Raw genomic sequence first — 26,153 nt, 5'->3', positions numbered from 1 at the left:
ACATAGCCTGAAAGAAAGTTGAAATCGGATCATCCATATAAATACGTATTTGATCAACTAATAAAATCACAACCGTTCAAAGAAAATCCTTTACGAAACCATGTGCCGATTAGTCGTGTGCCCGTTAAGAAACGCTTGGACGTGTCTATTTGGACTAGCGACGTTAAACAGAAAAAAAACCCACTGCTGTCTTTTTCAACAGCATAACGTTACAATCTCCCTTTCCCCCGCCTCTCGGCCTTTTTGCTTGTCTTCTCTGCCACTATCTTTTCTTGATTTCTTCTCCTTATCACCCCACCCTTCACCGAAGCTCTCTTCTCCTCCCTTTCCTCCTCCCAAATCCCTTCTCTCTCTTTGCTATCTCATGTAGGCCTTCTGCGGCTGTTTGTAGTCCTAGGCTCTGAATCTTTCTGGCGAGTTAAGGGTGGGGTTTCTTGGCCTGGAATTTGTGGTGGGAGATGGCAATGCTGGTGGAGGAGCTGATACAGTCCATTAATGAGCTGTTCTTGAAGGCTAAAAAGAAGAAGCAACCCTCCGTCGACCCGGATCTTGACCCGGTTCTGCTGGTCCCGGGCATCGGCGGCTCGATCTTGAATGCTGTCGATGAGAGCGGCCGAGCCGAGCGGGTCTGGGTCCGAATTCTTGGCGCCGACTACGAGTTCAGAACCAAGCTTTGGTCGCGCTTTGATCCATCCACTGGTATGTAACTTTTTCTCCTTTTCTTTACAAATAACGACATTAACTATGTTCCTTTTGTTTTAATTTTTTCTTTTGCTGGTTTCTTGAAAAAATGCTTGAATTGGTTATGGATTCTTTGATGACTATATACCTTTATAGTCCAACTGTTCGTAGATAGTTAATGATTCTCGGTTTCTTTTTTGTGTTTTCTGTCTGTACTCTTTTAAGTATTTTATGATTTTATCTGCTGCTGATGTTGGTATTGTGGTTGTTGTCTGTTGTTTCTTCCTCTCCCTTCTTTGGCATGAGTATATGACCTCTGAAATCTATCAACTTTACATATGAAGTTTTTATCTTTGCATATTTGCATATCGACATTCTTTGATATTAACCCGAGTTGGTGCAAATCCTTCCCCTGGAGTTGAGAAAACTGTCTTCCAAGGTGGAAATTTTTCATAACTATTTTCTGATAAACAATTAGTTCTGAATATCCACTATTTGCACGGGTTTCTTGGTCTAGAATTTATGCTACTTGGCATGCTTACTTGCTTAGCATCAATGTGTAGCACTTCTACCAAGGGGCAACAAATTGTGCAGCAATTACATGAGAAATAGAAGTGTCTCTCTTTTGTATGTTTGCAACTGATCTACATCTAACTCATTATGTCAAAGCAGGTAAAACAGTGTCCTTGGACGAAAAAACAAGAATTGTTGTGCCCGAAGACAGATATGGACTATATGCAATTGATGTATTGGATCCTGACATGGTAAAATTTTCATTTTCATGTTCTCGCATCTTTCACTGGGTTGATAGGTATTATAGTCTTTAATTTTTTAAATTAGTATTAAAAGGTTTAAACTAATGGACATGTGGAAGGCTACCGATCTAGAATTGGTACTAGTTCAGGAAAGTAAAACTCTTGTTTTTTAACACAGAAATTTCATTGGTTTGGGACTTTGGGTAACCACCATCTGCTTACAAATTGGAAAGTCAGAGATATCTGGAGAAAATTCCTATATAGATGAACTTTGAAAGCTTTGAGACAGAGATTCTCTAGCACCCAAAATTACTGGTCTAGAAAGCAACTGGTGGGAAACCATGACATTCAACCTCCTATCTATCCTTTTTTTCTCCTTTACTAGTATTGATACTGCACCAATCAAAACTTTGTGTAACAAAACCACAGTTGGCTATGTTACATGTACCATGCTTTACTATGTTAGCTACGTGCACATGTTGTCATGGAGAAATATGGGACCTTCCTGTAACGTGCATGACTAGTTATTTACACCATCAATAAAACTTTTACGTTATTTGTTTTGCACTTTTCATTACTTTAACTGTCACAAAACATGCTGTACTCTCAATTGTTTTCCATTCCATCTTAAACAATCTAGCATTTTAAGTCACACTAAAAATCCAAGCTGCTACTGATATGTAGGAAGCAGATGCATTTACTGCATGAAAAGGTCTCCTGCAAAAGCAATTATCCAAATTACATTAGAGCAAACAAATCATGTAAAGAATTAAGTTCAACATATATGACAAATATTCTAGAAAGTCATATTTTTTATTTTGAAGATGCTAAAATATGTCCAGGTGACTAATATACATGCATAAATCATATGATGTTTGAAAAAAAAAATGATGAGGTACATTATGAACAAATGCAAACAGATAAGCCCATGCTCATTCCACATTGAAAGACTAATAGGTTTCTACAAGCCTTCATTCGTTAAGAGTATTAATGTGGTGTATATTGAGGACATACTACTAATAGTCTGAGAATTGTATATATTGATATGTGCTCCCTCATGTGCTTTATCTACTTGATGACTATCTAGAATCATCTGTACTTATAACAAGGAACCAATGATGGAAAGATGAGGTTCATATATTGCTAGCTATAATGTGGCTTTCAATGTATTATAAATCAACAAAGGGAAAAAATAGGTTTTGTCATAAGGAACCAATGACGGAAAGATGAGGTTCATATATTGCTAGCTATAATGTGGCTTTCAATGTATTATAAATAAACAGAGGGAAAAAATAGGTTTTGTCATAAGAGAGTAGCTTCAGAATGGCTCGAAAAGAAACAATATTGAGCTTGTAGGTCACACTCTAGTAAATGGTTCCAAGCTATAGTGTACTAAAGTTTAATGTAGAGATAAACACTTCAATTTTCTGCCTCTGTGTTTGCATTCCCTCACTTAAAGCAGCGGTAATTCCATACTCATAATTCTGGAGATAGATTGGATTGTGACAAGGTGAGAAATGTTCTTTAATTAATCTCAATTTAATTTCTTATATTTTGGTGCTAGTTTCTTTTCTAAATGTTTCCATGATGGTTCTTTCCTTCATTCAAGTTACCGATATGTGTTTCTAAAACTTATTCAAATTGAAGAAGCTTGCTTAGCTAGTATTTTTGAAGAAGCTAATTTGTTTCCTGCAGATCATTGGACAAGATGGTGTTAGTTATTATCATGATATGATAGAAGAAATGATCAAATGGGGTTTTCAAGAGGGTGAAACCCTCTTTGGATTTGGCTATGACTTCCGCCAAAGTAATAGGTGTGCATTGAAGATTCTGATGGATGTAACAATTTGTTTTTTTTCACTATCATTGGATGAGCTAACTTTACCTTTTGTTCTATCCCCCTTCCCCCCACAAAAAAAAAAGAGTCGGAGACTCTATGGTGCCTGTTTTTCGCTGTAGAGGGCTCTATGTGCTTAGATAGCCATCACGTCACCCATCGTAGAAGATGGATGGCTGATGCTTATCTCAGCAACCCGCCTTGTTTGGCACCTCAACGTGATGGTCTCTATTCCCAATATAAGCACAGCTGCCCTGTCTCCTGAGATGGGTGACATGGTGGCTATTTGGGCACATACAACCCTCTGCGGTGCAAAACGGGCACCACAGAGGATCTGGACTTAGAAAAAAATGCATCTGGGGTTAAATGATATGAGCTTTTTGTTATCCTAAATTTTGTATATGATCGACTGCCTCATTTAGTGGCCTAGTGCATCAAAAAGCCAGGGATTGCATCTATATATATCAGCATAATTGAACATTTTCATTTCACTATTTTCCTTGTGCATCGACCCTTTTGGGTACTTTAATTGCTTGTTCTTCTATCAGGCTTCAGGAAACTCTAGATAGATTTGCTTCAAAATTAGATGCAGTATACACTTCAACAGGAGGAAAGAAGCTAATCATTATAAGTCACTCTATGGGTGGGCTGCTGGTGAAATGCTTCATGTGTCTTCACAGTGATGTGAGGGTGTTTTCTTCTTCAAGTCAACCACTTCTTTCACCTGTGGATGTTCTGCAGTATTTGATCCATTCATGGTGGCAATCTTATGTTCGAACTTTTTGCCTTGCCTGACAGATTTTTGAGAAGTATGTGAAGAGCTGGATTGCAATTGCTGCACCATTTCAAGGTGAGAATTTCTAGCATGTAAGGAGTTCAGTTTAGCTGTCATTTACTGACCATGAAAGAAATAAGAGAAATTGAGACTCAACAGCAGCTGAGCAATATATATATATATATGAACCACACTATACGTTTATTGAAAACTATATTCATCTGAGATTGTGAGAGAAAAAAATCTTTTAAATTTTTCCATAAAGAAGATGAGGGTAAGAGTGATTCAAATTCTTGCAAGAATTAGAATTTAGCTTCTAAAGCACATAAATCCAACTTTACGCCATAATGTTTTAGGTATTTTTGTATCATTTTTCAAATGATTTCAACCGAAACAGAAGTACACAAGTAAAATGATTTTTCTATAGATATGCACATATGCACTCATTAATTGACATTAGTGCATAGAGAGAGGATATTATCCTACTGGTAGCATCTGGACTCAGATCATTTCAGTGCAGAATATATGGTAGGGCGTCTAAATAAATAATCTAAATCATTATTGATTAATTACAGCAACTAAATGCCTAAAAGCCTAAAGTAAAATGACTTGGAGCTTTCTTACCTGGGCATTCAGTGGTCAGAATGGACTTCAGTAACAAGTTAAATTTGAGGTTTAAAATTGTTTGAACTAGTTGAATTTTGTGCCCATTTGTTAGTAATGTGGATTTTTTATTTTTAGTTCTTGTGAGTTGTGACTTACCATACATGTTGGCACACTCACTTCCTATCATATACTCTATTTTCTATCCTCTAAATAAGTAGTTAGCTTCCACAATTCTCGACTTTTGGTTTTCAGGTATTTTAGATGTTAAAGACCACATTATTTTATAAGCAGTTGGCTGGGTAGCAGACAGGTCATAAAATATCTTGAGATGCTCTATTTTACCCTAACACTTCAATTTAGCCTAAAGTACCTGCTCAGGTAAAAATAGATATTTTAATGACACTTGGACATAGCTATGTAAGTGTCACGCCCCATATTCGGAGCATGATATGACTGCGCTACCGAGAGGTACAACCCACAATAACACGAAGCCAGCATTACATTTAGATTTCCAAATCCATCACAAACAAAATATAATAATTAAAAGTCTAATTTGATCATTAACTACAAATTCGTAGTTAATTAAAATACTAAAATTCTTCTACAAAATTGGCAAGCTTGCTAGCACGAACTTCAGGCTTGGATCATCCTTCGTTCCTCACCCACGCTGGAAGTTCACGAGTTCAGTTCAGTGCCATGAGCAGATCGAATTAAACAATAAATAACAAAGACGATTCCTCCCTTACACTTCAAGGTCAGGAAGGAATTGTGGAGGGAGCTCATGAGAATCAGTCAAGTTGTACAAGGCCCCTGGTTAGTGGCGGGTGATTTCAACACTGTGAAAGAGGTATATCAAAATATGGTGGGAGAGACCTCTATGTTCCGATCTTATTCGTCTGGAGAGAGAAAAATAAAAATAGAGATATATGAGCGACAGCTCAGTAAGTTAAACTTTTTACTATCTTACCGATTCAAGCATAAGTTTTTACATACATTAATAAATTATTTAGAAAAGATGACCACCATAAAAGAGAACATTTCATAATAACAATATAATCATAAATCAATCATGCTTATATGCATAAATCATGCAAATTATATAAATATAGTTTTCAGTGCATAGACAAAATCATAAATCATACTAATTTTACAAAGTCATAAATCATTTGTCATCTTTTCATATAATAATTTATGATAATTCTCAGACTAAATACTAAGGTCACCTTATACTCGTGATAAGGCCGCAATCAATATCATGCCAACTACTGTAACCCACTGGCGAGGGCCATATGCCAAGCTACTGTAACCCGTTGGGCGAGGGTCGTATGCCAAGCTACTATAACCTGCTGGCGAGCGTCGTCCATAGCTATCTGAGAGTCTATAGTCATTTCTTAAAATAAATTTTCTTAAATCATATTTCCTTAAATCATATTGTCTTAAATCATACATGAATAAATCACCAAAAGACTATAAGGAGTTTATTGTCCATAATTCAATCTTTAATAGTAGAATAATCATAAAATTATTCTTTTCATAACAAAATACAAATTTCATAAATATGGAGTTCATAGTTCATAAATAGTGTTTAACGGTAAAATAATCATGGAACCATTATTTCACAATACATCATGGGTGTCAAAGGTTCACTGTACCGACCGTACCGACGTACCGGTGCGGTCAGATATCGGCATCGAACCGAAACGAACCGGTACCGTACCAAAAGTGCCACAGCGTGTGGAACTTAGCGTACTGTCTCCCATGAAGAACATCCTGCACTGGTACGGGCTATGAACCGAGCCGGTTTTCACCGGTACAGTCCATGAACCGATCAATTTTGACCTAATCTGGGTCGGAACTGATTTCAATAGTCGTACCGTACCGATGCTTGTCGGTACCGGTATGGTATGGGCTGAACCGATCGGTACTGATCGGTTCAGCAGACCATGGGCATCATAATATCATATGCTTGATTCTTGATTTTAAGACAATATAATTTCGTCAATATTTAATATTATTTTTATATATTCATATTACCAAAAAATAAGTGAAAATTTAAAAACTAATAAGGATTGTTGGGGTTACTTACCTCTTCCATCTTAAGACTTCAAACTTCACTAGGCGAAGCTGCTAAATCTATTTAAAAATATTAAAAGCAAGAATTATTTTTATTCGAATTAAAATAATAAGAAAAAGTGACAGTCGGTCAGGTGGTAGAATTCAATGGCTTTGGGCAGGTCGGGTCTAAGCAATTCAATCAATGAATCATGAGATATGAACTCGATCAGGATCAAGGTCATTCGACAGGATTCATCATCAGTGGTTCCAGAGATACTTAACAGGGCTGGGTGATCGGTCCAGTAGGTGGCTCGGGCACTAGGGCAATTTAGTGCCTCTTTGCGGGGGTCAACTTAAGTCTGTAGAATAGGTGGATAGGATTCGGTTCATGGATCCATGGGACTTTTTAGAGAGAGAAAGAAGAGAGAAAATATGAGAGAGAAAGAGAGGGATGGTTCTCTCCTTTTCTTCTTCTTTCTTAGCAAAATAGAGGAAGGAAGGCAGGATGATGGATGCTATGTTGTGTTCGACGAGGTAGTAGCAGGCGGCAGTGGCTTGTAGTAGAGGGCGGCCGGCGGCCAGCTGAATTCAATCCAAAAATAGGCCCAAATAGGGTGATTGTTGGCTCAGTTGTACTTGGATCCTTGCCCACTCGCTGACGGCTGGAGGTCCAGCTTCGACCAGGGATGAAGGTAGGGAGACAATGTTGTGGTTCGACTAGATAGCAGCAAGCGGCGGTGGCGGGCAGCAGAGGGCGGCCGGTCGGCCAAATTCAACCTCAAAATAGGGCCAAATAGGATAATTCTTGGCTTGGTTGCACTTGGATCCGAGCCCACTCGCCAACAACTGGAGGTCTTGCTCCGACCAGGGATGAAGGTAGGGAGGCCAAGCGACTTAACTAAGGCCTCGACATCAAGAAACGGTGGCGCCAGTGGCCAAAAAAGAAGGAAATATTTGGCTAAAAAATAGGGGAGGCTTGTCCACGATCAATCCGACGATTTGCTAGCTGGATTCAAGGTGGAATGGTGGCCTAACAACCGGAGAAAGGAAGAGAGGAAGCTTACCTTGCCTTCGGCGAGCTCTCCCAGCCGAATCAACGGGAGGGCTCTTTTGTAGCTGAAAATAGGGCTCAAACATGGAAGGGTCGGTCCTCTTTAATCTCCTCCTCCCGGCTGGATCAGAGGAAGAAGAGGACTCCTGTTCAGAGTCTGACTTCTTCCTCTCCCGTGTGCGGGCTGTGTGAGCCTTTGCTCGCATGGGCTTGCAGCCCAATTCATGTGCGGGCGGGTCAATGGACCGGGCCCTCACAGTAAAAAAATATCTTTAAATATGGAAAGGATCCAACTAAGGTCTGCGGAACCATCCTGAACTGTCTGATTCGGAGTGTCTCGAGCCATACTGGCGGTGGACCGGGACAGTTCTGCCATTGAAACCGAGACACCTCACCAGAGGGGAAGAAGGAGAAGAGAAAAAGAGAGAGCGAGAGTAGGGAAGGGAGGGAGAGGGAGAGGAAGGAAGAGAGCCCGACCGGGCCTGGCCGACGGAGGCCGGGGAGTCTCCGCAGGGAGGAGGCGGAGGCCGAAGAGACGTGAAACGTTCGAAATAGGGGCCCGGAGGGGTCTCCTTTTATTTTTGCTTTTTTTTTAGTTGAAGTCGGTAAATCCATTGCCAACTTCACTTAATTTTTTAAAGTTAACGTCACCCCGACCTCCGCCTCCTCCGCACAGAGGCTCCTTGACCTCTGCAGGGCCGGCCTCTCTCTTCCCTCCTCTCCCTCTCCCTCTCCCTCTCCCTCTCTCTCCCTTCCTTCCCCGTTCTCTCTCTCTCTCTCTTCCTCTCTCATTCTCCCTCTCCCCCACCGTAGAAAATGTGTCGGTATGGGCCTGACACGGCATGACACGCGCCCGTACTGACTCATACCGTCAGATAACTGGTACGGTGCCTGGTACCGGTTCCGCCGTCCTTAGATCCAACACTTAGAAACATACCAGGACCCAAAATAGGAACATGAGTCCATTTAGTGTCGGCGATGCTTATCTAGATCATGATTTTTGGCCATGCCCAGGTTTCTGAGTGTTACCCAAGTTTTTGGGCAACATCCAGGCAGAGTTTTTCTTACCAGGATTGTGAGGCCCAATAGTCCCACATCGGAAAGACTCGTTCCAGAGCCTGGGCATATGAGGCAGGTGTCTCCTAATCCTGCAGACGCGTTTTGGGTGGAAAACAAAACCGGGGAGGGGTGAAGGACGCTTGCGTGAAGCCCCAGAACCGGACAATATCTGGCAGGGGAGCCCCGTGTTCCCCCCTCATGTGGCCCCCACGTGGGCACTAGATGCCTCACGTGCCTCGCAGAGGCGGGGACGTGACATTTGGTATCAGAGCCGAGGATGGCTCTTATCCGATGGTGGGAAGGGTGTGAGGCCCAATAGTCCCACATCGGAAAGACTCGTTCCAGAGCCTGGACATATGAGGCAGGTGTCTCCTAATCCTGCAGACGCGTTTTGGGTGGAAAACAAAATCGGGGAGGGGTGAAGGACGCCTGCGTGAAGCCCCAGAACCGGACAATATCTGGCAGGGGAGCCCCGTGTTCCCCCCTCATGTGGCCCCCACGTGGGCACTAGGTGCCTCACGTGCCTCGCAGAGGCGGGGTCGTGACAAGGATGTTGCATATTGTTACCTGTGTGCACACATCAGTACATTCATGCATTCTTGTGCATATGTTTATGTTAAATAAATGCATGTGTGCATGCTTGCATCCATGCATTCATGTATGCCTATAAATTTATGCATGTAGTTATACTTGCCTTGCTATATGTGTATGTGACATAATTTGGCTTTAATATTCGCAATCCAATCTAATGCATCACATTCCTCATTTCTCATGAACATCCTGTAAGCTCATTTGTTTGAAGTCCTTGACCTCTGCTGCAATCTTCAGCAAGTTGAACTGGCCGAAGAAGTTAAACAATCTTGACTAATGCATAACATCTAATATCTACCACATGCTATACATAATAGTATATATTTTCAAATTGGAGTTACCATGTATCTTCAAATGTGTTATTTAATTGTCACTTGAGGGATTTCAAAAAAAAATCAGTTGATTAAATGGAGCACAAAATTTGGTAATATGAGTATTTCGATGAATGAAAGGATGATTATAATCAGTAATATGGACTTGCAAAATTCAAATTAGATGGCTTCATCTAGCTTACCCACATCTAACTTATATTGGTAGTTGCCTGTTCGTAGTTCAACTATATGTATGCAGAGATACATTTCCAGCTGAAGAGACGTGTTATGTTTATTATTAAATTGAATAACATAGTATAAGTTTAATATATTGGTCTTGATGAAGTGATAAAGATATATCTTGAAATGCAAGCACAAAAAACCCAAGCATTTAAATGAACCAATGACATATAGATGTGTATTTTCTGTTAGTAATCAATGAAATATTGAATTCTGATAAATAATTAAATACCCTCCATATGCATGTGATTTTGCTTGAAACCACCTATTCAGATTGGAGTGGTTTTATCTGATATGTGCTGAAACATGCAGCTATTTTTTCTGGTGTTTTCTTTCAAATGGAAAACAGAAAGTACATAACATTTTTAGGTGGCACTTTCTATTTCAGAAGAAAATTTGAATAATGGGTGCATCTAGTGTACTGGAAAGGGAGAAAGATAATCAACATTATAGAAGAAGGTTCCTCTCTGCATATTTTTATTACTCTTGATAAACAACAAAAAATGACTTGACTGAATTTTTCTGCAAGTATTTACTTTGAAAATTTAATAAGCTAGCAGAATATCTAAGCTTTGGCTATTTATTTTCGATGATCTCCACTCAGATTTGTTGCTTTAAACTGTTCACAATAATAGGCTTATAATTTCTTTAGGGCTTAATTTCCTCAAAGATTTATTTTCAATAATGCTTTTAATTATATATCCAAGCCTGCACAATCAATTGATGACACTCAACCCATGTGCAACCAATTTTAACTTCTATGACTTCTGATTGGTGAGCCATAATTTAGGTAGAATATACGAACTCATCAAGTATATTAAAATGCTCAAAGAAGATTCAAAATTGACTCCATGGCTCACATTGCTGATGTTACTCCTACCAGATCAAATTCAATGATCACATAATTTAAAAGTTCATGTTTAAATTTTTGAGTGTGTTTAGTTTATGGTTAATTATTCATCTTGCATTGATGCTCATCTTTTAACCAACAAGTCCTCAACTTAGATTCATCATCTGGTACTTTAATCTGATTGATTCACATTTTTCATTTTCCCTTGATTCTACCAATGGGACCTTTACTTAGCTTGGTACTGAGCATCTTGTGGGCATGAACTTGAGTTTGAGCAGTTCTTATTTTATACTGATGCAAGCAGGAAAAGAAGATAGAAACTGATCAAAGGGAAACTCTGGTTGGAAAAAAGGAGTAAAAAAAATAAAAAAAGGATATTGCAATGAAAGTAGAAAATGAAACTATTTGTGCAGATACCTTGATAATAATATGAGCTCAAGAAGTCATTAAAATCTCTTCTAATGGAAGCATTAATTTAGGTGTCTTATTCCATTATAGGCCCATAACTTACAAATTTTAAATTTTAAATTTTAAATTAATTTGGGTGTCTTTATTAATTATTAGATCATATCATGTCTAACCTCTTGCAACATCCTAGGTGCTTAAAACTTTTCTAATTATCTCAAGAATGCTACTCAAGTATTAAACTACATACTTTGAATATCTGAACAGCTTACTGGGATGATCTTTGTTGCTTTTTAATAATATTTGCATATGTAAATTTGTTTCTGTAAAACCCAAAGAAAATACAACTGATTGACAAGGCTTGTTGCATCTATGTATAATCAGCCATGTGAATCAAACTATAATCCATCTAATAAGAACATAGTCTAGCACCTGCCCCTGATCTTAATGAACTTAATGAACTTTCTGCAAATCAGTGCCAAATTCTTGGCCAACGTAACTTTGGAAGCAAAGTGTCCTGTCATAATAACTCAGGCAAGAATAGTTGGTGGGTAGGTCAAACTGCATGCTATCTTCAACAGTTAAATATTATAGATTCTTGAATTTTGACCTTCCAAATGGTATGCTTTATATCATGACTTGCTTTCATGTTGCACTTCTCTGTCTAACTGTATTGAACAATTGTTGCATTTGAGCTTATTATTCTTTATAGGACTAGAATTTTATAGGTAAGGGTGTCTTCTTTTCATTTCACTATGTGTTGCTAATGTATGATGATCTTTGAGCTTTTACATATATATGGAGTACCAACTAGTAGTGAAAATACTTAGACTTATAACCAAGCACCTTTGATGATGTTGAACTCTTTAAAGCTTTAGGTGCTATGTTATCTTCAGCTAATGTTCTTATTCTTCTGTAAGGTTGGTCTGATTTGGGGTAGCACAAATTACTTTTACCCGTCCTACTGAATTTAGAATATAAAGTTTCACAAGAGATTTTGAAGTTACTATTTTTGAAGATTTAATATTATATGCTGACAGGTGCACCCGGATATATTGCAACTACCCTCTTAAATGGAGTGTCTTTTGTAGAAGGGTGGGAACGAAATTTTTTCATTTCCAAATGGAGCATGCAGCAACTGGTATATATCCATTCCTTCATTTTGTTATTGATAATTTTTCTTTATGTCCCTTATTTTCTACTAGCAATGATAGTATGTAGTTTGTTGGATACTAGACTCTCAACCTTTCAATGCTAACAGAGTTAACCTCTTCCTCTGCCCTTTCTACAGTTACTGGCTATTTTGCTGCACCATAATCAAGTTCTTAAGGAGCCCAGGAAATCAACTGGTTTCTCTGTATATATAATTATTAGTTTCTTTCCATCCTGGTTTTATTTTGGCACCAAATGATGATTTTCCTATCTACAAATGAAAGATATAGATAATAACCATCATTAAATCAAATTGCTCTGTTTGTATCAGTATTTCTAAGACTAATTATAGGGCCAAAAGGACAATTCTGGGGTTAGAAGATGGCTGGAGACTTTATCTATTGTGGAAGAAGCAGCAAGGTTGTAAACTAGTGAAAAATCTTCACCTCGAACAAACATTGAATTTGCTTGCTGTACATGATAAAGTTACATCTTTGGAGGATGAAATTCTTGAGTTATTTTATTTTATTTTGTTTATATTTAAGTTTCTCATGTATGGACAAAACAAAATAACTTGTAGGATGTTTTTAAAAATTCATAAATAAAATTTATGTTGTAAGAATTATAATCAAGTTTTGCACCTTTTTCCCCCCGTTATGACCTTCAGACATGGTTTAGAAATCAGTTGTTAAGAAGGAAGCATTTGTGATAAAATATTTTATTAAAAAGAGTTCGTTTTGTTTTTGAAATTAAACTTCTATAGTGTGGTTGCTGTGATTACGAGGAAAATGAAATGGAGAATGAAGTGTGGGTAAGTCATATTTAGATTGACAGATCCATCTCCATTTTCATTTGGTTTCTTCACCTTTGTACATTAAGGGCATGTTTGGTTGGAGGGAGTTGGGCTTTGGAATGGGAATGGGAATAAGTGACTCTCATTCTAGCTGTTTGGTTGGGGGGAGTCCCATTCCCATTCCGATCTTGGGGGAGAATGAGAATTCTCCAATCTCTTAAAATCCAATCCGGACTTTCACTAGTATGCAAATCCCATTCTGATTCCGATTCCAATTCTGGTCGCGAACCCAATTCTGTCATAGCATACCATTCTCTATACTCCTTGATTTACAATTGAAGATATAGATTGTTATAAGGAAGGCTGTTTTTTCCAGTGCCATCTATTTTCTTTAATTTATTTGACCCATTTATGTATATCCTTGATATCAATTCTTCAACAAGTTCTTTTATTTCAGCTAATTGAATGCCCATCTATATACGAGTTGATGGCTTTCCCCCAGTTTTGTTGGGGCAACATTCCTCTTCTCCAATTATGGAGAGAGAAGCATGATAACTGTGGCAATTCGATTACTTTGCTGGAGTCATATGAACCAAAAGAAGCTGTTTCTTTAATGATTGAAGCTCTTTCAAGCAACATGGTAAGCCATTAAGTATCCAAAGTAAAATAATATTTACAAGGCATAGTGTGCTATGAACTGCCTCCCTAAATTCGGCGATATTTATTAAGTTTCCTCTCCTTCATACCAATAATATTGGTTTACTATATTAAAGCTATATGGTCTAAAAAATCTGGTATGCTTCATCAATGATCTCTGTCGCCTATCTTTTGTTTCCAGGTTGCGCTTAATGGAATGCAGATGCCTTTACCACTTAACTTAGAGATTTTGAAATGGGCTAATGAAACTCGTGAAATCTTGTCACATGCTAAGGTTCCTGGAGCAATTAAGTTTTACAATATATATGGGACTGACAATGCTACACCTCATACTGTTTGGTATGATATTTTATCTTATCTCATAATGTATCTCATCCTTTCACAGGCCTAATTTTGTCTGAGAAACAATTATGTTATTCCGGACTTATACGGTAGGATGATGATTTTCTAAACCCACCATACATATTAACGGTGGACAGGATATCTATACAAATAGACATGTCCATATCTAGCAATCTTTTATTGAATCTGCAACAAGATTTTCTTTATCATTTGATTGTATTCACCCGCTGAGATCTCACCGTTTCCTCTGCAGCTATGGGAGCCAAGAATCGCCCATTTTAGATCTGAAGCAACTGTTATCAATCCAGGTTATTCTTTACTTGCTAAGTGCTTGTTTTATCAAACTTTACAGTGGACACCCACTTTCGAATTGGCAAATTATTGATCATACTAACTGAGAATTATAGCACAGGCAACTTATCAATCATACATGATCGGTCCCTTTTGGCAAGTAAATTCCAGATATCTGGTTTAGATCAGAAAACATTAGGGAAAAAAGCTCGATCTATTTGATTGTATAGTACTAAAATTTTACTTATTGTTGGTTTTATCTAAAGACCTGGCCTCATAGATCTGTATCTATATATCAAATTGCATAATGCATAGATTTATCCTTTTTGTTTTACATACAACCAAAAAGCATTCGTATAACACAAAATCCTCGACATTACTATAAAATTCTTGAATGTTTTATCAAAAAGTATTGAGACCTATTTTTAGTTAATATTTGTTTTTGCCCTTGTTTTTGTAAAACGTTTATAAAAAAAAAAAACTTTTTCTTTGTCATGAACTATTTGTTTCACCCAAACTTCTCCACAAATTTTCCAAAATAAATAATCGTTACCTTTCCGCATTAATCGTGTACCATTGTTGTTGGCTAAGCTAAAAACTCATCCACATTATTTATTTGGACTTGGTATCTTGTTGTTCGAATGAAACTTTTGGTCGAGTATGATTAGGCTGGCAACCAGGTCTGGCCCACAGACTCCCAACTAGATTAAGCATGACAGATTTTCATGGTTTCCTTTTGGATCTTGATCTGAGACTTGCGCCCATGGTCCATGGATAATTTTCAGACCCATGGAAACAGGCCTAGCTGGGTCAAGCAAGACCCAGCTGAACCTAATGCATCTGGGTCCTGGTCAGGTTGGATTTAAGATAAATGAAAAGTTAGCTTAGTTCTTTCTATGCGTAGAAGGAAAACTAATGATATCATGGATAACAAGCGGTGAAAATTAGAAATGGGTGTTGCTGCAGAATGTTTTTACTATTACGTTTGGGTCCTGGTCAGGTCTGGTGTAGGTTTGGTCTAGATTTGAAATAAATGAAATGTCCACCTATCATTTTATGCATAGTAGAAAACAAATGATGACATGAATAGCAAATGGCGAGAATTAGAAAGTGTTGCTGCAGAATTTTATTACTACTGTAATCAACTAGGACGTGATTCATCCTGAATTGAGCGTTCAATGTACAGATAAGCAACCTTAAGATACAACCTACAAGTCCAAAATATCCAATAGGATGAATGATGGAGGGCCCAGATATTTCAAAACATGGATTTTTTCGGTTAAATAAGGTCATGCTGGGGCTGGTCAGATCATCTAATGTTTGACAGTGTCAGACCCAATCTGGTTCATCAAACAGGTCATACTTTGATGCAAACATGACTCATAACCCAACCCACAGGTCTAAAAATCCTGGTCGGGCCTGGTTTAATCAGGTCTGGACTCAGTCAGGTCATGGGATGACTTGACCAATTTGCAGGTCTAATTATGATATAACATAACAAGTTCTAACTACTGTCATTCCTGAATATTTATCAGCTACATCCTATTGTTGAACTATAACAGTCCATTTAACTGTTGAAGATAAAGTTTTAGAAAAGAGATCCTCTGTGACAGAAAACTCCAATTATGTCAATAGCAATCTAAGAACAATATTCATCTTACCAATCATTTGAGTGGTTTTCCTGACAAAGGAGAATGATGATTAGTTCCAAATTTCAGGAAATGTGGATTAGTGATGCTTAATCTTAAGAAGCTGGGAGTCAAAATTGGAGTAGGTGTAGGAATGAGATTAAATAGAGGATACAATATATTTCATTTTCACCCTGGTTTAGTGCCAACTTATGGAGGTAAAAAGTAAGTGAGTGCGCTTTTGGGAACTGGTTGATATGATAATTTAATAATGCTGAAGGCCCACAAGCAACATTCAAGTATGACATAAGAAGCAATCAACACAATTATTTAGTGTACATAAGTATAAATATCTTCACTATGGTTGTTAAATACCTTCCATCAAGGTATGCCGTCTCGGTACTGGACTCCGTACGGGTGCCACCTAATCAATATGTTAGTACGATATGGTATGGGGTCGGTTTTGGTGTATCGAGTGTCGATACACCTTCTATACCATCTACCGGTACTGAACCAGTATATTCTATACCATCTGGTTCGGTGCGGTATGGCAAATCTTGCCTTTCATCCTTAGTTCTCATGGCACTGAATTATGCCTTTGCTGCATCAAGGATAAATTTTCCCTTTCAGAGAAAAAAAGGAAAGTGTGCTTTTGTGAATTGGTTGATGTGATAATTTAATAATGCTAAAGGCCGACAAGCAATATTCAAGTATGACATAAGAAGCAATCAATACGTAATTATTTAGGGTATATAAGTATGAATACCTTCACTATGATTGTTAAATACCTTCCATGAAGCTATGTCGTCTCGGTACTGGGTCTCATACGGGTGCCACTCAATCACTATGTCGGTATGGTATGGTGCGGGGTCGGTTTTGGTACGGTATAGGGTTGGTTTTGGTGTACTGAGGATCGATACACCCTCTGTACCATATACTGGTACTGAATCGGTACAGTACGATATATCCTGTATCGTCTAATTTGGTGCGGTATGGCAAACCTTGCCTTCCATCCTTAGTTCTGATGGTACTAAATTATTCCTTTGCTGCATTAAGGATAAATTTTTCCTTTCAAAGAAAAAAAGGACAATTTCAGAAAACTACTTAATGATTTGCTTATCTAGTACTATTTTAACTAGAGATGAACTTTCTTGATCTAGGCTTTCATGGCAGCATCATAGTGATGGAAAACTCTTAGAAGATGATTTGGTTTACCTTACCTGAAAATGGATGGTGTTATATTAAGCATTGCATGTCGACCACTGAAAATTCCATGGTTTATAACATGAAAACTGGGGTTTCACCCTGAGGATAGTGCAACCTCATATTTTGGTCACTGGAGCATTGGTAAAATTTGGCAAAATTGAGCTCTCTTCCGACACCAGAAGATAATGCAAGTTATTCACTGATGGTAGGAACTTTTAGCGTTTGGATATCAACTGCCAGGAACAAATTCATAATACCATTGCTTTGCCCAGAATGTGTAAAACAACTGTCTTGTAATTCTTGTTTCTGGTGAGAAGTACTATCATTCTCATTAAACCGAAGTGTAAACATGTTTTGGGGATTGTGTTTCATGGGTTATATCTATACTATCTGTTTGAGCTTTCTATTCAACACTGAATTGAATGTAACTTAAGTTGTTAAGCACAAATATGTGTTCATACAGTAGTTGCAAATCTGAATTTGACTTACACATTTACAGGCAAAGTATATATGTGTTAATGGTGATGGGACGGTTCCAGCTGAATCAGCAAAGGTATGATATCTTTTACAATCAGCGATTACTTTGGATGAATAAACATGTTTTCTATATTGAAAGATTTATAACTAACAGAAAACAAGAAATAAAAGTTAGGTCACTTTATGTATAAAAAAATAGCAAGATGGCTAGATAATTCATGGTTAATCTTACCCCTTAGGCCCAGTTTGGAAACGAAATAGCTAATTCTAGTATAATTCATTATTATCCCCAATAGATATATTTAAGTCCATAATAAGAGGGAATAAGCTGGGATAAATGATTTTTTGGTTCAAATAATTTTTTATTCCCATTTCATGACCAAATTAAACTAATAGCACTATTTTTGTCTATGGACAAAAATACGAGAATGTTCTCATTCTTGTGGTTACTTTTGGCAAGGGGCATTTTTGGAGCTTTTGCTAATCAAGAGAGGATAAAGAGTGGGGATGGGGAATTTTGGGACCTTAGAACTAGAAATCCCTACCTTATCCATGGTTTGACCAAACTATTAAGGATTGATGGCTCTAAGGGTTAAAATGCTCTTTTTGGCATTTATCCTCGGATAAAGTTGGGATAATTCAGGAATAAGAGCTGCTAACCTACTTCCAAACTAGGCCTTAGTCAAGGTTTGTTGAACTAGTATCCCGACCTATACGGTTCACGTACTATGTTGGTATTACATTGTACCAAACATATAGTATGCAACAGCGTCACTTGTTCGAGAATTATTTGGCTTAGTTTTTTGTGGAGTTTGAGATAGCTTGGATGACCACTTACATAACTTAAATGCCAAAAAGCATTAGTTGAAAATATTTGTTACATGAAAGGAATTAATCTAGGAGTTAATTAAGTTTAACTATAAGAACAGAAAATAAACATATCTAGAGCTTATTTAGAAAGCAGAGACATGATGAGGTGGTGTTGTTGTGAGTGGTGGTGAGGGGAGGAGAAGGCAATAGGGGTGGGGAAGAGGGAGACTAGGGTTTCAAGGAGAGGGGTCGAAGGGGTTGCGACAATCCACTAGGTTAGGTACAGTCTGGCGAACTGAGCTAGTACCACATAAAACTTGGCTAAACTACTCAATTTGAGCCAATTATGACCGGTTCACGACCTAACGTACCAATTCAGTTAAATACACACTGCACCACTCATTCGACAATTATTAGGCTTAGTTTTATGTGGAGTCTAAGATAGCTTGGATGACCACCTACATAGCTTAAATGCCAAAAAACATTAGTTGAAATTGTTTGTTACATGAAAGGAATTAATCTAGGAGTTAATTAAGTTTAACTATAAGAAAAGAAAATAAACATATCCAGGGCTTATTTAGAACCTTCTATAGCGTGTTCAAGCTCACTTAGAGAACTCCTACATGACTTCTCTCTACTAGCTATAGGGCATCCCAGGGCAAGAGGCTCTTGCCACTATAGGTTCTGAGAAGGGTGAGATGTAGGCAACATTATCTATATGTGCAGAGAGGCTGCTTCTATGTCGTAAACCTGTAAGAAACATATCACAATGGGGCAATCTTATCATTGTAGCAAGACCCGCCCCCCTCACTACCTATAGCTACTGCTAATTTATTAAAATTACTTTTAGAAACCTTGTTAAAGGCAAGGTTTTTGTAGTCTTATATGGGATCCTATATCAGTACTGCACTAGTATATCCTATACTAAGTGTTGATATGGTACATGCCTTACTACTGACACTTATACGAGGGGCATTGGAGTCTTCGTATTCTACAGATATAGTACAGTATGCACCATACTAGGCAGTAAGGTATGCCATACTGGCTCGAATCTAGCGTTATGGGGCATACCGTACCATATTGGTTCGATACCGGTATCCGATATGAGTGGCGTATTGACATTCAGTATGCCAAAAAAATCTCATACCATACCGTACCAACACTATGCGAGTGTGGTACTGGTACGGGGTCCGATACCGAGACGACGAACATTGCTAGGCGGTATGGCTTGATAAAGCAAACCATGGTTAAAAGGACAATAATGGGATTCTTAGTGTTTATATGCATTATACTATCTATGAATTGTACATATTATTATATTTATTCTCCATGTCATGGCATACTTACCTCCATAATGACCACATAACTCTTGTATCATGAACCTCCTTATTATTGCATTGCCCGCCCTATGACCCAAAACTCAAAATGAGCCTTGCAATGAGACGCGAACATTCCTTATGCTTCCTTCTATCTCTTTCCCTACTAGTCATGTAGTATCAAAATGCTTCTTAAGCTTTATATGGAAAAACCTTCAGATGATAGTGAAAGATTGACATGTCGATATCTAAACACCAGTAGAATATTCAAGGATTACATCCACATACATATTCTTGCTAATGCCATTGTCAAAATAGTTTTTAGAGCATTGTTAGAAGTTGGCAACCACCAACCATAGTGTCATATTTTGGCAAAGTATAGGTCCTTGGAAGCATGGCTTAAGCCTCAATATCAAGTCTTATACATCTATCTTACTAGTATAGTATGCTCTGTATGGACATGTTATATTGTTGGAGTTAGGACAACACCTGTGCCATGTATCTTATGGGGACATATTGGTTCCCATACGATTGGGTCGATATCGTATGGTTTCTGCTGGCTGACATAGGTTGATACTTAAACCATGGTTTGCCGAACCAGGCCGAACTGCTCAATTCGGGCTTATACCGAGCGACCCAGCGGGGGACCGAATCGGTTCGACTGTGGGAGTCAGAACCAGTCCGAACCGGTTCTTCCTCCCTTCCTCTCTTTTTAAGTGGTGAGGAGGCCTAAGAAGGCCCTTCACCATTTCTTCAAACCCTCCTGAGCCAAAAAAATGTGTGGATTTTTACAATTCAAGGAAGATCCAACCCAAGACAAGATATGTTTCTCCTCTCCTACCTCATCTTTTTTTTTTTAACGCCGAAAAAGAGAGGGGCACGAAGGGTAAGCAGGTAGCTGCTCAGCACTGCGAAAAAAGAAAAAGAAAGGCAGTTGCAGCCCCGATGGAGAGTATGGAGTAGTTGGTTCACTCAGATTCAAAGACCAGAAAGAGCAACGACGATAGTTCTGGTGGTTATGGATCTGCTGACCAGGAGAAAAGTGGAGGATATGAGACCACCATTTATGAGACACAGGATAGAGACCGCGATGCACAATCTGATAGATCCTGCGATGATACGATTGCATATAGGAGGACATGATGGAACAGCAGATGATCTCGCATGTGGAGTAGGATCTATAGATATATTAAGTTCCGAGTTATATATTTGATCCTATTACTTGAAGCCATAGTCAGTCTATGATCCACACGAATGCGGATATGGATATGGTGTGTTTGAGGCATCATCTTCTAGTGGCTATTATTCCACACAGCTCGGAGCATCTTACAGGTCGGATTTTGTTACCGGCAAATTTGGATGGGTCCTTCCACTGTCGTATTATCAGCTAGAGGACATCTTTTAAAATCAGAGCTTCAGTGAAAGATCTGAGAGGTTATAACTCAAAGCGTCTTCTTTATGGGATGAGCGTACAAGACTACAATACTGCTTGGTTAGAGGGGTGGACTGATATGCCTCTTGATTATGCTAATGATTCGGTTAGCTACGAGTGGCATTGCCACTCGATGAGATTTTAGATATTGGTATGTATGTTGTACTTTAAATATATGTAATTGATTGTATCATTTTATATTTTGTATCTCATTAATTAATTTTAAGATATTTTATGTTGCTTCTTCTAGCATGCAATATTTCACTAATCAATTTATGTTTTGCATCACTCTAAAACATCTAGAAGCATCATTTAAGTTGTATCGAGATCATAGAAACATCAATAAACATCAAATTATATTTAAGATCATCGAAAAAGTTTTAAAAAAAATATTACCAATAAATCAAACCTAAAAATATTGGAAAAAAATTGGCATGCTGGTTTGGAACCCGTATCTTGTGTCAGTACAATACCGATTCGGTACCATACCGAACCAGCCACCGACCAGTATGGGTGCTGGTACCGTTTCGGTGGACCTTGACTTTAGCCATGCTTTGAAGTTGCCTACAATGGGTTTTTTTTGGTATGTTGGTTCTACAAATACTCAAAAATCAATTCATACATATATACACATATATGGGGCTCTTTCTTTTCTGATCAACATTCATTGTAAGTTTGTTTTTCTCCGTCACTATACCCTCTAAATTTGGTTTCAATGCCTGATCCCTCCTTCCCCTTTCTCTTTGATGACCGGCCCTAGTAAACATGACTGTGATCTTCTGTGTGAATAGCAAACTTTTTTTTTCCATAATTCTGCATCTTTGTGGTCCTGTTTTGGCCTGAAAGAATTGATCCAGCTGTCCTCTCAAAATCAAATCAAGCATGTAAAAGATAGTGTAGGGATTCTGACTCAGCCTTGAAGCAACAAACAACATGCACAATCTACCTGTATGTATATATATTTAAATTTTTTATTGAAAGGGAGGTAGGGTCACCCGGATTTTATTAGAGAAGAAGATAGATTACAAGAATGAGGAAAGAAACACTGTGGAGGCCAAAGCAATGTACCCATGATGTTCCTTCAGAAATATACTTGTTTCTAGACATAGTTGTTCCTCCAGAAAGGCATTTGATGTTTCTCTGTGAAAAAGACATAGTTGTTCTCCTCGCATAAAAGACCGGCTAGCCAGGCCAGACTACCTTTCCTTTCAACAAGAATTTCTTATCAGCTCTCATGGTTTCTTTCATTTACACCTTTTGTTTAATTTCACAATCTTGTTTGGCAGTTCCTCTTATGACAAATCAGAAAGTCTTTTTCCATCAAATTTAAATCTCTTGACATGAATTATTCATAAAGTTAATACTAGAACATGGATCTTCAATCACACTTTTCCAAACCATTCTCTCTTAGATATTGGATGCTTTCCCAACTTCTCTTGTTCATAAATTCTGTGCAATTTCAGTGATACGAAAGATGGTCTGAAACTATCTAAGTTGGCTTGTTCAACCTTTGGTCCCTATCTTAGTTGAACTTTACATGTTCTTAGTGCCTCTGGGGATGCCTGATCAATCTATCCCTTTTACTACTCCACAAGCTAGATCTGCTGAACAGAAAAATAATGTAACAGAGAAGTGCAAAGAATCAGCATGGTATTGGTGGGTGCATGGGTGGGTGGGTTGGGTGTTGTGTGTAGGTGCATGTGTCTGTGCGCGTGTGCGTGTATGGCTGTATGTATGTGTGACTGTATGTGTGTAAGTTTACTTCTTTGTATTTGCTTGTTCACAGCATGTCAATATCTGTTCACTTTCTTTTTATGTAGTTATGATGTCTTTTATTTGCTTAATCTATCAGATGCTGTCCTAAATCATTGACATTGTAGAGCAGAAATCAAGAAAAGGAATTGTGAATCTACAAATGATTAATAAAATAGGTTATCAAACCCTTTCCATACTGGACATTCCACAAGTTATAGGCCATAATGATAGGGAAACTTGTGCATCACATAAGTCTCAGTAATTCTGGACATATTTTGATGCTTAGTATTAGGAAAAGAGTTACAAAAGAATCCTATCCCTATTCTCCAATTGCATAATATGTCGAGGAGTTTCTCATGAAGATCATAGTAGCTTAAAATGATTTGCTCACTTGAGAACCACAAATAATTGAGTAGGAACAGAAAGAACCTTGGTTGCTTTGATATAGTTCCATTGCAGAGAGTTTGAAACACAACTAATCCAATGCGTATGGTGTAATTTCGATCATTTGAATTGTGTAAGACTAAATAAATAAATTCTTGATACATTAGTATTTTTTAAATAATATAACAGGGAAAATAAAGAAAGAATCCAACTAGCTGCACATAATTATTTCACAATGTCGAATACAAAAAAAAAACCTATCTTCTAAATAATGAAGGTTGACTGTTGTTCATAACTGCACTTTTCAGGCATGGCATATCTCATATTTAAGTTACTTGGGCATAAAATTCATATAGTAGCAATCCAGTTTTTAAATATGCTACATAGTTACTCAGTCAAGCAAAAGTGTTTATACTTAATTATCCAATTATGTGATAACTCATATTACCAATACAAGCTACCAATATTATCTGAACATGGGTAATGTTCCATGCAGGCAGATGGCCTCGATGCAGTGGCGAGAGTTGGAGTTCCTGCTGATCATCGTGGAATAATCAGCAGCCGTCATGTATTCAGAATATTGAAGCAGTGGCTGAATGCAGGAGAACCTGATCCTTATTATAATCCTTTAAATGATTATGTGATTATTCCCACTGCCTTTGAGCTTGAGAGGCACTATGAGGAATGGGATGTTGTATCTTCAAACAGCAGTTCTTCTTCTAAGGAAGTAGCTGATTATCCATTACTGGTGGGTGCTTTATCAATTTCACACGACGGAAAGGTGCAATCGCAAGCAGAGGCAGAGGCCACTGTTGTTCATCCTCAGAGTGAAGGGAAGCAGCTTGTGGAGCTAAGAGAGTCTTACTTTGGAGCACCAAGGTAAAATGACATTAGCTGTATAATATCCTTGGCCGATGTTTACGTTACCCATGGGTAAACTTACTGAGATGGTGACTGTAGCAGTCGTGGAATCAAACCCACTTAATATGACTGAGGAACTATATGGTATATATGTAATTTATAGCTATCCAAGTCACAAATAATTTATGTTATATGTACTGTAAACTGAACATGCCAGTGTCCTGTAGAATGCTTTCGGAAGCATTGGCCCAAGATGCCTCCTATGTAAACCTTTTGAAATAAAGATCCACTCCATTAATCATGATGTAAAATTTGTCTAAATTGTCTGGAAACCAAAAAAATCTCATAGTTTCCTAATCTTTATCAATACGTTAAGTGAATACAATGCTTTGGTTTGATTTATAGTTTATAAGCATCCGAATTAATTAAATTTGGTTAGTATAGTAAGAAGTCTAGTTCAAACATTAGTTGCTTGGATACTCCGGTTATTATGCTGATAAAGCATTTTGGTTTATTGTGTTGCTATCGTTCATTTTGTGCACATCTGATAAGGTAAGATGATTTATGATTTTTATGCAATATAGGTCTTTTAAATCATGACTGAAAATTTTGATTTAAAAGAACTATACTGATTTGCATGGGAAGTATTTGGTGCGAAATACTTCCAACAGCATGTGTGTATAAATGTCTGTTAAAGTTCTTCATTACAACATTTTGGATCAGGTAAGCTAAATAAGTTTTAAATGAGTTAAACAAGTCTTAAATAGATTAAACATGTCTTCAAAATGAATCGACCTTGTAATGGTGCTGACTTAACCAGATTACTGAACAGGTCAAAACAGTTTAGACAGGCTAAGACACTAAACCTGAACCTTCCCCATTTTAAAAAATGTGTTGTATCGTGTGGATCTATTTATGCTAACTCAAACCCATTTATCTCTTGGTCAGCTGGAGATCATGTTGGCGGGGGTTGCATCATAAATTATCACCCGACTGAGTTGGCATGAGCATGTAAAACAAAAATTTTAAGAAGGCTCAATAAGTAGAGAGAATAAAAAAAATTTCAAAGGTTAAGAAAAAAAAATACTGAAGTTAATATTGTATAAGAGTTATAAGGATTTGGAAAAGCTTGTAGCAATTATGGGTATATGTAGCAAGCTTCAAATAGTTCAGCCAAAGATTAACGTGGTATGATTATAGTTTTTTTCACACGAGTCCAACCTATTTGTCATTTGGCAAAGCTATATTTTGTGATCTATAGCGAAGACTTTATAACAAAATAAAATGCACAAGGATTCGGCAGGGAAATTTACTACACAGAACGAAAATGATCTACGGGTGGTTAGGATTCCTACTGAACTTGATTCACTGCTCCTAGGCCACATATCGATGAGCAAGAATGTCATTCCAAACTTAAGAGATTATGGTGTATCAAAATCATTTAATGCGTATTTTTTTAAGATCTGGAATTATCTGTGTATACAACGACCACCCCAAAGTCATAATCAGGTCAATTTCACCTTGGTGGTGCCTAGAATTGTCTGTCATCACCACCAATACCACCATCATTACACAGGTTGCTTCTTTAAGAACCAATGCCAAGCGATGGGCACTTGGTGTTGCACCAAAATGCTCTAGGGGACGATCATGAGACCATTCTGAAGTTGCATAAACGTACCAGTCATGGCTACCGTTGTGTCTCCCAAAAGTTAGAGCATGTGTTCACCACCAGACAATGAGTTTCTTTTGTTGTCAATTCACTTGATCTTCCAAAGTATTCTATGAATAATGAGCCAATTCACTTGATCTTCCAAAGTATTCTATGAATAATGA

The 26,153-nt window shown here is 37.8% G+C and overlaps 1 protein-coding gene across 1 annotated transcript; it reads left to right on the top strand.

Moving 5' to 3' along the window:
* Positions 1-156: 156 nt before the first annotated feature.
* Positions 157-24,631, top strand: LOC103714428 (lecithin-cholesterol acyltransferase-like 4). Its single transcript, XM_008801670.6, has 11 exons — positions 157-699; positions 1,354-1,445; positions 3,132-3,250; positions 3,822-3,957; positions 4,072-4,123; positions 12,257-12,357; positions 13,619-13,801; positions 14,000-14,157; positions 14,414-14,468; positions 17,785-17,838; positions 23,956-24,631. Exons 1-11 carry the CDS (start codon positions 459-461, stop codon positions 24,340-24,342), a joined length of 1,578 nt encoding a protein of 525 aa, XP_008799892.3. The 5' UTR covers positions 157-458; the 3' UTR covers positions 24,343-24,631.
* The last annotated feature ends 1,522 nt before the right edge of the window (positions 24,632-26,153 follow it).

Source organism: Phoenix dactylifera, chromosome 1 (genome assembly GCF_051530095.1).
Source record: "Phoenix dactylifera cultivar Ajwa chromosome 1, Ajwa_hap1_PhDact_Kaust_v1.1, whole genome shotgun sequence".
In the NCBI taxonomy this organism is placed as follows: domain Eukaryota; kingdom Viridiplantae; phylum Streptophyta; class Magnoliopsida; order Arecales; family Arecaceae; genus Phoenix; species Phoenix dactylifera.
Note: the sequence above shows the minus strand (reverse complement) of the source record. Positions and strands in the feature narration are given on the sequence as shown.